Below are 12,118 nucleotides of genomic sequence, written 5' to 3'. Positions count from 1 at the left end.
AATACTAACTACAGTCTTCCTTGGTAGATCCTTGGAGACCAACTTATAAAAATTGCCATTTGAAACGTCTATATGATTACTATTTCTTTTTGCTTCACCTCTCTTTCCCTTCTTGTATTTTAAGATCCCTTCTGGTTTGAAGTATATTTTTCTCCTCCCTCATTCCCTTTATTAATGTCATTGATGCAGCAAGACTATTATTTTCTCTACAAGCACTTCTCTACAAGGAGGGCTACAAGCTTTTCAGAAGAGACAGGCCGTGAAGGACAGGCAGGTGTGTTGCCCTCTTTATTGAGGAATGGATGGATTGTGAAGAGCTGCCTCTGAGAAACAGCCACAAACAGGCTGAAAGCTTGTGGATAAAAATCAAGGACCAGACCAACAAAGGACACTTGGCTGCTGGGGTCTACCACAGGTCACCTGACTATGAGTAGCCTGTTGACAAGGCCAGGAAGCATCAACATCAGCTCCAGGAAGCATCATGCTCACAAGCTGTCATCCTGGTGGGGGATTTCAGCTTCAGGGACATCTACTGGGAAAGCAACACAGCTGGCTGTAGGCAATCCAGGAGACTACTGGAATACACTGAGGAACAATTCTGATCCAAGCATTGGACAAGACAATAAGAGGAGAAGCATTACTGGACCTGGTGCTTCCCTGTGCAGATGACCTCATTAAGGAGGTTAAGAGCAGAGGAAGCCTGGCTGTGACAGTTCTCAGGGTGAGTTTATTATCTTAAGGAACATGGGCCTGGTGAGGAACAAAGTTCAGACTCTGAGCTTTGAAAAAGAAAATTTCCAGCTCTTTAAGAAGTTGGTGAATGAGATCCCCTGGAAACTGCTCTTAGGGACAGAGTTTTAGACCAGAGCTGGTAACCCTTTAAGGTTGCTTTTCATAGAGCCCATGTGTAGGAAATCAGACGAGGCAGAGCTGGACTCCAGCATGGCTGAGCAAGGACGTGCTCTTCACACTGAGGAGTAAGAAGGAAATGCACAGCCAGTGGAAGCAAGGACAAGTGACTGGGGGAGCGTACAGAGGTATAGTTTGGATGTTTAAGTATGAGATCAGGAAAACCAAAGCACAGATGTATCATTACTTGGCAAGGGATGCAAAGAATAACAAGAAAGGTTTCTGTAAGTACATGAGAAAGAAAAGAAAGGCCAAGGAGAGTGTACCATCTCTATAAAAGAGAAGGGAGAACTGGTGGTGACTGGTATGGAGAAGGCTGAGGTACTCAATGAGTACTTCACCTCAGTCTTCACTGGTAGTCAGGCTTCCCATGTCTCTCGAGTCCCTGAAGCTGCAGGAGGGGTTGAGAGAGCAAAGTTCCTCCAACAGTAAGTGAAGAGCAGGTTTGAGACCACTTGATGAAGATGAATAGGCACAAGTTTATGGAACTGGATGACAGGGTTCTCAGGGTCCTGAGAACTGGCTGATGTTGTTGCCAAGGCACTCTTCATCATATTTGAACAGCTGACAAGGGAAGACCGACCAATGTCATCTACCTAGATTTCTGTAAGGCCTTGAAACGGTCCCACATGACATCTTGTCTTCAAATTGGAGAGACATGGATTTGAAGGAAGACTATTTGGTGGATAATTTCTATAATTCTATTATTCTTTTCATACAGAAACCTCCCTAAAAGGGAGGGAGATGATACTGACTCCCTGTGAAGCACTCCCAGATGAACTGATAAGAAGCATCACATAGAGGCTGAGGAATATTATGTAGATTAGGAACTTTTGCAATATGGAATGCAACTTAGCTACATTTGTGAAATGCTATTTAATCATACAACATGCTTCACAAAAAAGTAATAAATGCATATCTCTTCACTGTAGACTACAATACTGAGTATATATATACACATACACACACACACACACATCTATATATATATATTTGATGTTGGACTGAGTGAAGTACCTGTACATCTTTAAGGCAAGTGTAGTGTTAATCTGCTATTAATGAGATTTTTCTTCTGTCTGTGAGTCTGTTTTAAATTTCCAATTTAATAAAACTGAAAGGAAACCTCCCCAAGTTACCTTCTGAAGATAGAAGAATATGTGGTTGTTCTTGATGTCTACACGATCCACAACAGAATTCTCGTCCTGAAGCTTTAAACAAGGCAAAAGATAGCAATATTAGTGCAGAGATTTGATGAGGAGATTTACAGATTCCATAACAAAATGCATTTTAAGTGGCTGCTACACTCCTTTTATGCCACCCTGCCATCTAGTCGCCAAAAAAAGAAATGCAAGCTGATTGTGTTCATAACTGATGTGTGCAAGCCAGTCACAGTGGTTAACAGTTTTATCAGGCAGCTTTGATGCTTATGACTTTTATTGTTAACTGAAGAATGCTTTCATTTCAACAAAAATTTATAATTAATTTCTGCAGCCCAAGCTGGCTCAATAAAAATTATCACAAGATGTTTAGGGGAAGAACCAGAAGTAACAAAGAGAAGGATAAAGTCCAATTGGAATGAAAAACAGTGGAAAATTATATAAAAGAGGCCAGTTGCACCTGGTCACCACAGTCTCTCCTGCCTTCTTATTAGTCTCTGTTCCCGACTATTTTCCTGGGTGAAGGGCTCTCTGTTCTGTGTGGATGTGTGTGTAGGCAGTGCCCATCACTGAAGAAGGGACCACAGAAGACAGAAATGTGTGTTTGGGGTGCCAGAGACCCTAGGGTTCAGGCTTGTTGTATGTGGGTGTGTATGTCAGTGTGTGGTAGCCAGTGAATACCAAACTGGACTAGCTGGTGAGTTAGTAAAGGGACTTGGCAGCCCGCTACTGAAGCAGTTGTAAATCTGTCTCAAATACTGAAGACACCAGAGGATCTGAGTTAGCTACCAGAGGGACCAAGATGTCCAAGCCTATTTCTGGAGACACCATACGGTCTTGGAGGGAGACACTGATCAGGTTATTGGGCTGAATCACCTACTGAAGAGTCATTTGTATGTGTCTGTGTGAGGTCACTAGGAAATCAGGGGACCCCATCCCATCTGCTACATGTCTAAGACTGCTTATGAAGGCATCCACCATGGATATATGTGGTGATGGAGCCCTCAGTTCCAGGTGCTGAATTGGGGGTGAGGTCTTGAGGAGGCATATGCCCAGGTGCCAGCAACTGTATAGAACAAGGATCCCGGGCCAGCTACTGGGCAGACTGAGTGTCCTAGGTCAGTTACCAGAAGGAGACACATTGTGTTATTTGTATTTGCTTGTGTGTACATGTGTATATTTATTTATTTATCTTTTCCACAATGAGCTTTTAGTCTGATCAGCCAGAAAAGGGAACAGGATAAGGCCATTTGTGTTATCTGTTTTTGTGGAAGTGCTGTCTTTACTGATCTGTGTGACCATCATGTATTTATATATGTATATGTATATATATATATATATGAATATATCATGTATAGTGTGCATGCCTGCCTATTGCAAATACACACTGAACATTGCTCTTGGTTGGATATGAATGTGGATATGAAGCTGCAGCAGACTCACCTCTCTAGGGCTACTGGATTTGGCAACTCCTAGCAGATTTGTCTCCAACACATGAACAGCTACAAGTCTGAGACACAGAGTATATGACAGAAGGTTTTGCCCAGAGACTTTACAATATTCCCACGGGGCTCCAATTTGCTAATCAGAGACTATTTTTATCAACTTCTTATGTTTCCAGGGTTTATAATTTACATTGGTTCCATTTTTTACCTTTTTCAGGGATGATTCTACAGGAACAAAACCTGAGAGCATCTTCACATCAACAATAGCCATATTGGAGACTTTACGCTTTCCTGTGTAACTAAAATGAGAAAAGTTCTGTTAGTCTGGTCTGCAAATGGAAAGGAGATCAGTGAATAATATTTTCAGCTTCCAACAATCCTGTTTTTCTTCCTATAGCTACACAGCAGCAAATTACTTGTATTTAAATCCTTCCTTGCATGTTTTTCAAAACTGTGAATGCAAGAGGGTAGATCAATGAAAGAAAGTTACCTGGCAAAAAGGACAAGGTCAAACTTTGGTGGAGAGTTGCTTGTGCAGGATACATTCGCTGTCCTTACGGAGAGAGAAAATCCTGCAACTTTATTTGGCAAATGGATGTTGTATCTCAGAGTGGTCTAAAAGAGATGGAAAGCATGAGATGGTAACGGACTTAAAGGGTTTTGTGTCTTTGGCATGACATATGCAGAGGAAAAAAGTATGGAGAACCCCATGCTTATATCTTAGAGAGGTCGTGCTGAGTTTCCAGCTTGCTTACCTGCAGATAAACACAGCCAGTGCCATTCACTTCCACACTGTAATTCCCCGGAATAGTAGGCAAGGAAGCCTGCTGCAGTAAGAAGCGGTTCTTGTCATTCACCTGGAAAATCCTACTGGGGGACTCCATAGAGTGGACTTTGACTGTGTTAAGATTTGTTTTTGAGAAGGTGAGGTATCCGTACTGGGCTAAAGCTTGGAGAGCAACAACAGTATCCTGAAAAGAGAACGATCCCTAATTAGATACCCAAGTGTAAGATGGTACGTGAGATTAGCACAGCTCCTATTGCCTTGATGCTTTATCAGTGCTTATAAATGGAGAGGGGCTTTGCAAGGAGCTAAGGAGACAAGATACAAGTTCCTTGTAGAACTTGTCCTGGTGGACAGAAAGCTGACCCTAAGTCGGCAGTGTGCCTGGTGACCAAGAAGGCCACCTAGGGCACATTAGGAAGAACTTTGCCAGCAGGACAAGGGAGTTGATCCTCCCCCTCTTCTCAGCTCTAGTGAGGCACGTTGGGACTGCTGTGTCAAGTTCTGGGCTTCTTAGTAAAGAGAGACATGGAGCTCCTGGAGCAGGTCCAAAGGAGGGTGACAAAGATTATTAAAGGAATAAAGCATCTCTTATAAAGAAAGGTTGAAGGAGTTGGGCCTGTTCCGCCTCAAAAAGAGATGAATGAGAGGAGACCTCATCAATGTCTATAAATATCTGAAGGGAAGGTGTCAAGAAGATACCACGAGGTTCTTCTCAGTGCTGCCAAGCAATAGCACATGAGGCAATGGGCAGAAAGTGATGCACAGGAAGTTCCACCTGAACACAGGGAAGAACTTCTTTACTGTGCAGGTGACTGTGCACTGGAACAGGTTGTCTAGAGAGGTTGTGAAGTCTCCCTTACTGGAGATATTAAAGAACCATCTGCATGCAATTATGTGCAGTGTGCTCTAGGATAACCCTGCTTGAGGAGTGAGGTTGGACCAGATGACCCACTGAAGTCCCTTCCAATCTGACCCATTCTGTGATTCTGGGGCAACAGATTTCAATTAACCCAAAAGACCTGGTATAATGCTGTGGCAACAGTGACTGCTGTCTACTGCTAACTTGGAACTCAGGTAAATTGTCATTACCTAAAACTAAATTATGTATGAAGCTGCCTACAAAGAGCATGATGTCTCCTGACAAGATAGCCTGTGTGAGCACCAATTATCAAATATTATTCAAATCAATATGCAGTCAGGAAACATTGTCTTAGTACTGAGATTCAGCTTGCAGACTGGACTGCTCCCAGAAGCTTTCTTTTTACCACACCCAGTTGTTACCTGGCTGGAGGAAAAACCACCATATGGGTTCTGTTGTTTGATAAGCCAGAACACAATGCGGGAAATATGGGACAAGTCTTCTGGAGCAAATTTTGTTCTGTTGAGCAAAGCCAGGAGCACATAGCTGGTAATTTCAATCTCAGCAGAAGGGGCACGGGAATAGAAGACAGGGAAATGTTCTGCTGGTGGCTTATTTTCTCTCTGCCAATGAATTGAACCACCTGAAAACAGAAAAGTGGGGTGTAAAAACTATGGAAAAATTACTTGCTGTTTTATTCATTGCTGTATCATTGCAGGAAATAGATATACAATTCTGTCTCTCCCTCTATTCAGGAAATTTTTTAAGCTGTGGGTGTCCTGAACTGGGTAAGTTTTATTTATTTATGGAAAAGAAAACAGAAAGCGATGGAAAGAGAATTAATAAAAGGAGGCTGTATAAGTCAGAGAGAGATTGAAGTGAAGGCAGGGCAGCAGAAGGATGCTAAGGCAGTCACAGACAGAAGTACATAACATAGTGAAGGGAATTGAGCTTGTTCAGCATGTAGAAGAGGAACCTAATCAGGAAATTAGGTACAATCTTCCAGTACCTTGGACTGAGACTTGTGGGGGACTCTCTCTCCACCTAAATTGTCTCATAATTCTTAGAAGATCAGGCCACAGCTCAAACTTTTTGAAGCCCAACTAGACAGACAGAAAAACTCCTAGAGATAAATTCAGTAGCATAGCAGGTATGAAATGGGAAGGGAGCAGCATGCATGTGAAAACTGTGCATCAGAATAGCTTACATCACATAAAGGCCATTCCATCAGCTGTATTGCTTGTACCATGTCCATACTACCCTTACCATTTCTGACAGCTGTCCTGTCCAGCTTCTCCAGGAAGAACTGATGTCTTTCCTCTTTGCCAGCTAAGCCATAAGCATAGGCAAAGAGGGCCTGGTTATACAGGTTGTGGACCCCATTGGTAAATGCAGTCTCCAAACAGTTCATGCCGCTCTGAATGACAGGATGCTGATAATGCAAAACACAGTAGGCTTGTCAGGTGCTTGGGTTTGTGTCTCTGCTTCTCTTTAAATACTTCCATCACTGTTTAAGCTGCAATCACTGCCCCTTCATTCTAGAAATATACATTATCCATGGCATGTTTAAGGGCCTACAGTGTGTATCAAACCTTTCAGCCTTACAGACTATCTCTGCGAGACCTACTTCATCTCAGACATTACCAGCACACTACTTACCATGTCTTATCTACGCAGCTTCACTTAAACATACGGCACCAGGTTCTTGTAAAGATACTGGAAACTAAATTAATGTTGCTGAAGAACTATTTGATTCTGGACAATGTTTTCATCCTGGTCTCAGATACTTAAATGATGTCCCATACCACAGTAACTGAGAAATGTGCAAAAAATCAGCACATCTACAACATATTTGTCAGCTTGGGAACAATTCTCCTCTTCCCCATTATAAAAGAACAAAGTCAGCATAAAAACAGGGTGGCAAGGAAATGCAGGAAGTATACTATGCAGAACAGAACTTGGATGTCATTGCCCTATGTCTAGTATTCCCACCAGCAACTCGTCATTTCCTCCCATTACTAACAATTCCACAGGGAAATGGAAACGTAACTTGGATCCAAATGTACAGAGTGATTTGGCAGGACTGAAGGTTTGAATAGCCTGAACTTTGGACTGGGCAAAATCAGAGAAAATTCCAAAGTGGACTCTGGATGGGGTGGGCAAATTCAGTCTGGATTTTGCACCTACTTAGACTACTATTACTTAAAACTGGATTCCGTAGAGGTTTTTTAAGTTAATCCATAGTTACTAGATACATAAGTGATTTGTTACACTCATCAAACACTTATGGCTACTTCAGGGTTCTGGAAACTACTGTCTACAGACTGCTACTGTCCTACAATCATTATTCAAGTTCCACATTGTTAAATAATACAGATGTGAGGACTATGACTTGTGGACTCTTTGACAAATGGCTGACTGTACTAACAGAGCACCAAATACCTACTGCAGCAGAGTGTCCAGCCTCCAGCAATGCTGCCACCACGTAGGCTGTGAGTGAGTATTCAGCCTCTTCTCCACCCTGATGAAAAACAAGCAAAGAATTGGTTAGTACAAATATCCTAGAAAGAAACAACATAGTTAATTCATAGCTCATATGTCAGTTAGATTTGAGATCTGAAGTAATTTCTGTCTCCCTGTGTGCACAGGAATAAGAAAGATCAAGTTCACTTAATATAAAGTTAAAATTATTTAATGCATTTTCTTGACTTTTGCATATATGTGATAAAGCACATTATAACCTATGGCTATGCCCATAACACAGTAATGGAAAATAAAGCCTGAGACTTATAACTCATAAAGTTCGAATTGTTTTTGTTTCATCATCAATTACAGACATTAGAATCATGCTCTGCTTGTATATGAGAGACACAAGAGAACAGTACTAGGAAGAGTAAGGGTGTGGTGGCAAGCTTGTGTATGTCAGAAATTGTCCAAATCAATCCTAACAGCGGGACTGGAAATTTGAGACTATACTCAGTTACCTTCAAAGCATTGTTGAAATGCGACCCAGCATTTTCAAAGCAGCCATCTGACTTCTGCTTGCTTGCCAGCCAGATCAAAGTTTGAGACTGGACGTTGTCATCAATGTAGATGTAGTGTTTGGCTTGTGCAAATGACTTATACACAAAGGCAGTGAGCCTGCAGGTGGTCCAGAAACAGAAAGCAGGTATGGTGTGAACAAGACCAAGAAGATTTACCAGTGCATAGAATGTGCATAGAAAATGACATAAAATGAATTTCATAATGTTTGAGGTTAAAGCAGCAAGTGTTTTCTAAGTTTTAAATAAATAACTTAGATAAAATCCTGATGTTAAATACAGACTTGATATTTCTCCTAAAAAAACATGTCCTGAAATAATTTTTGAGAGCAGGGGTAAAGTATAGACACAGCTCAGTGATTGATGTCAACAATTTCTAAGCTTAGTTAATAGAATTATGAAACAAACTAGGTCAGAAGTTCAAAGTTCTGTCAGGTTACTCAGTCTTTTCTCCAATCGTATGAAAGTCACTAAGAATAGAGATATCCACATCTTCTCTGGGCATTTGTCTCAGTGCTGCAGCCTTCTCCTGGGCAAGATTTTTTTTCCTTCTACCCAGTTAGAGCTGGTTTTGTTGCCATTTGAGTAAGGACATACTCTTGTCCTTACTCTGTGCAACCCTGACAACAGTCTGACCCTGTGTTTTCCACAGTCCCCATCTAGGTAGCAGAAAGCTTCACCTAGATTTCCCATTAGCTTTCTTTTCTACAGGTTGAACAAACTCAGATTCTTCAATTTCCCCTTGAACATTATGTACTCCAGCTCCCAGTCATCATGCCGTCCTTTTGTTACACTCTTTCCAGTTTATTAATCTCTCCTTTACTAGGGAATTCAAATTAATTGAGCTATATCCATTTCGACTATTAAAAATAAGAATCACTGAATACTTTGATCATTTTTCAAAGCCTAAAGATCCTGTGTTAGGGAAATAGAAGTTATCATCACTTACCATACGCTCCCTTCCCTATCTCGTCTCCCAAAGGAGCTGTAGGATCCATCCTGGTGTTTGTATGACAGTTGTTTTTGGTAACCTGAAAACATAATAAAGAAGACACATTTTCTAATCAGAGAAAAGGACTAGCTCTGCTGTTTGTTCAACTGAAGCAGTAAGACTTTTGGATTTAATATCGAGTAATGTATATCTGCTGAATATAGCCAATCACTATGAATTCTAGCTGCTTTTACTCCTGGAAGAATGACATGTTGTTTTGGGGTGCTTTCATTGCCTGATCCTATGCAATAAACACAGTGCTAGAATTCAGAGATTGGTGCTCACCACATAGAGCTTAAGAGCTCAGTACACACAATCACAGTATTAAATCACTCAGAATATTCTGAATTGAAAGGGACCCACAAGGGTCATCGAGTCCAGCTCCTGGTCCTGCACAGAACTTCCCCAAGAATCACACAACGTGCCTGAGACTGTTGTCCAAACGCTTCTTAAACTCTGTCAGACTTGATGCTGTGACCACTTTCCTGGGGAATAAGATGGAAGAATTTGAGAACCTCTCACCTGTGGATAAATATCCAGTACCCCTGACTCTAATCTCTTCAGTCAGCTGCTCAGTCTTATTCAGATAATCCAGGGCATAGATGTTGGGTGTGAACAAGGCCATGTTCTGTTCTCCGCAGCCATAAGGCATATGGAGAAGGTTATCTAAGTTCCTCAAGGCTGTACCCAAAATGTCTCCTGAAGAATGAAAGATATAAGAAGTCAGCTCAAACTTGCTTTTATTACATATCATTATACATTGCTTTATATTACCATGAATCCAAGAGCAGTGACTAATACAGAGTAATCACAGTAACCAAAGACACAACATAGAAGAAAAGCATTATAATGCCCCATTTTTTATGTCTTGTCTGAATGCTGGACACCTGGAAGAAACTGAGAATTTGAGAGAAAAAGAATGAGCATGAATACTGGCTGGCATGGCTTCTGAGAAACAGCTATGAATCCTTAAAAGGGTTAGTTTTCCCTGCCCTTTACAACCTGCTTCCTGTGTTTTCAAGTACATGTGAGAATGCTGTGTGGGTAAGATGCTGATGGGCTACAGAGGCTATATTGCACAGTATCAGCACGTCTCACACAGACACAGGTATGAAAAACAATTGTAAATTGTATTTAGAAAACAATCTGAATTCAGAACCTCAGAAAAAATTCACTGAAGAGAACTCTCAAGTCTTAATAATGACTTTCAGATAAGTAGATTTGATTGGGACCTGAAACTTTTATTTTATGGGAGCTTATTGACTTACAAATGTTTTTCATTATGCAAAATTATAAATTTGAAATTATGCAGTCAGCAAAGTTCTGAAGCCTTCTTTCTAAGAAATCAAGATAATTTTTTTCAAAGAAGTCTGCCTTATGTTTTTCAGCTGAATTAGCTGTTTTACTCTACAGAACAGGATATGCTAAAGCAGTATAATCTGAAATGCAATATAAGTTGAAATAATTGGACTATTTTGTCTTCCCTTGATATGAGAGAACTTTGAGCAACTTTTGCCTCTCACTTGCATTTTGCAAAGAAGAAAACTTATACTCTGAAATCAAGATTAATTACTTCCTCAATTTTACATTAAGTTTGCATATATATACATGACAGCACTTGGTGCAGCACAAGAGAAGTGCCATTCACTTTTATTCTTAGTACTAAACTTACCAATGACAGAAAAATAAGCTCTGGCTGATCCCTGCACTAGGTTTCTTGGCAAGCTGAGAGGCACTGGTTCAGAAATCTTTATGCCTGATGAGAAAAGGTAACAACAAGAATTGTTAAACCCATGGTTTTTTTCCAGAAGTCTTCACTTTCTAAGCATAACTACAATGACTTTTAGAATCTGCAGTCTTGGTAAAGAAAATGCCACAGAGACTTGCCCAAAGAGTCAAAAGTATCTCTGAAAACCCTGAATTTTAGCCTAGCACCATGACCCTGAGAACCTCTTTCCTCTCCTGGAAGGGTCTCTGGTTTTGTGAGACAAGATCTCCAAGACAGTGAAGTAGTTCCACTGACTCCCTGCAACCAATGAATGAATGAATAACTGAACAAATGAATGAACTTGCCTTACCTTTTGCACAGATGAGGGAGCTCTGAGTCAACTCCTTTTTAACACCTTCAGGCTGTTTGATTGCAGGGAAGTGGTCAGGAAGAAGAAGGAAAAGTGTAGAAAATTACCATGAAACCACAACAATTCAAGGATGTGAATCAATATGCAAATGTGACTATCGAAACAGTGCACCCCTTGTACCCAGTCCTACCCTATCTCCACTACACTACCTCTCGGTCTGTGACTCTCTCTCTCTTATCCAACATCCTGTCCAGAGCACCTTCCTTCTTAAAAAGCAGTTATAAAATAGGTATTTCCAGCCTCTGAGAGAGACTCTGTCTAACTAATCCTATGTAGTTGTTGCTTTATGATGCTCAAGATAGATCCTTTTCCTATTATGTCTTCCCTCCAACTCCCTCCCTAGTTTGTAAGCCACAGGTTAAAGGTACTCAAAAGCAGGTATGGAATCTCCTCCCTTCTGGCAGCATCGCTACTGACATCCATGGGTTGTCAGGGTATGTGTGCTCATGTTCCCAAGGAGGTAGTGGAAGGAGGACAGTGGATGACACTTACCGCTGTGATTTTTCAGTCTCATTTTCATAAGGAGAACCCTACTGTGCACAGCTCCATCTGCATCAGATGCCTTGCCTCCTTACACTAGCTGACTGCTTCTAGTCCACAGCTATAGATAACAGTTTCCATGAGGCAGAAAGCACATGCAGATCTCCTACCATACCTCAACAAGAAGGGTTTGAATCAAGGTGTCCCTGTAAATTGTTTCCTCTTCTGAAGATGTGCTGTTTTCAGTACCTCTGGTATTCAGTTTGGCCTCAGCCGTAATCACGAATTTCACTTCGCCTGGAAAGCCATGT

General features: G+C 41.1%; 1 protein-coding gene and 1 long non-coding RNA gene across 2 annotated transcripts in view; one reads left to right on the top strand and one right to left on the bottom strand.

Moving 5' to 3' along the window:
* LOC116782126 overlaps positions 1 to 8,204 on the top strand; it is a 42,879-nt gene extending 34,675 nt beyond the window's left edge. Inside the window, exon 3 of the long non-coding RNA XR_004355144.1 lies at positions 3,729 to 8,204. This is a non-coding gene — a long non-coding RNA (uncharacterized LOC116782126). The remainder of the gene's footprint in view (positions 1 to 3,728) is intronic.
* LOC116782125 (ovostatin-like) overlaps positions 1 to 12,118 on the bottom strand; it is a 31,994-nt gene that overhangs the window by 1,823 nt on the left and 18,053 nt on the right. The window contains exons 22-34 of the mRNA XM_032678262.1: positions 11,983 to 12,104; positions 11,268 to 11,319; positions 10,862 to 10,945; positions 9,712 to 9,888; positions 9,148 to 9,229; positions 8,142 to 8,298; positions 7,604 to 7,678; positions 6,424 to 6,589; positions 5,580 to 5,800; positions 4,267 to 4,482; positions 4,002 to 4,126; positions 3,720 to 3,810; positions 2,046 to 2,117 (exon numbers count right to left, since the gene is read on the bottom strand). Coding sequence (XP_032534153.1) covers positions 2,046 to 2,117; positions 3,720 to 3,810; positions 4,002 to 4,126; positions 4,267 to 4,482; positions 5,580 to 5,800; positions 6,424 to 6,589; positions 7,604 to 7,678; positions 8,142 to 8,298; positions 9,148 to 9,229; positions 9,712 to 9,888; positions 10,862 to 10,945; positions 11,268 to 11,319; positions 11,983 to 12,104 — 1,640 coding nt within the window. The remainder of the gene's footprint in view (positions 1 to 2,045; positions 2,118 to 3,719; positions 3,811 to 4,001; positions 4,127 to 4,266; positions 4,483 to 5,579; positions 5,801 to 6,423; positions 6,590 to 7,603; positions 7,679 to 8,141; positions 8,299 to 9,147; positions 9,230 to 9,711; positions 9,889 to 10,861; positions 10,946 to 11,267; positions 11,320 to 11,982; positions 12,105 to 12,118) is intronic.

The sequence above is a fragment of the Chiroxiphia lanceolata genome, chromosome 2 (assembly GCF_009829145.1).
Source record: "Chiroxiphia lanceolata isolate bChiLan1 chromosome 2, bChiLan1.pri, whole genome shotgun sequence".
Taxonomy (NCBI): domain Eukaryota; kingdom Metazoa; phylum Chordata; class Aves; order Passeriformes; family Pipridae; genus Chiroxiphia; species Chiroxiphia lanceolata.
Note: the sequence above shows the minus strand (reverse complement) of the source record. Positions and strands in the feature narration are given on the sequence as shown.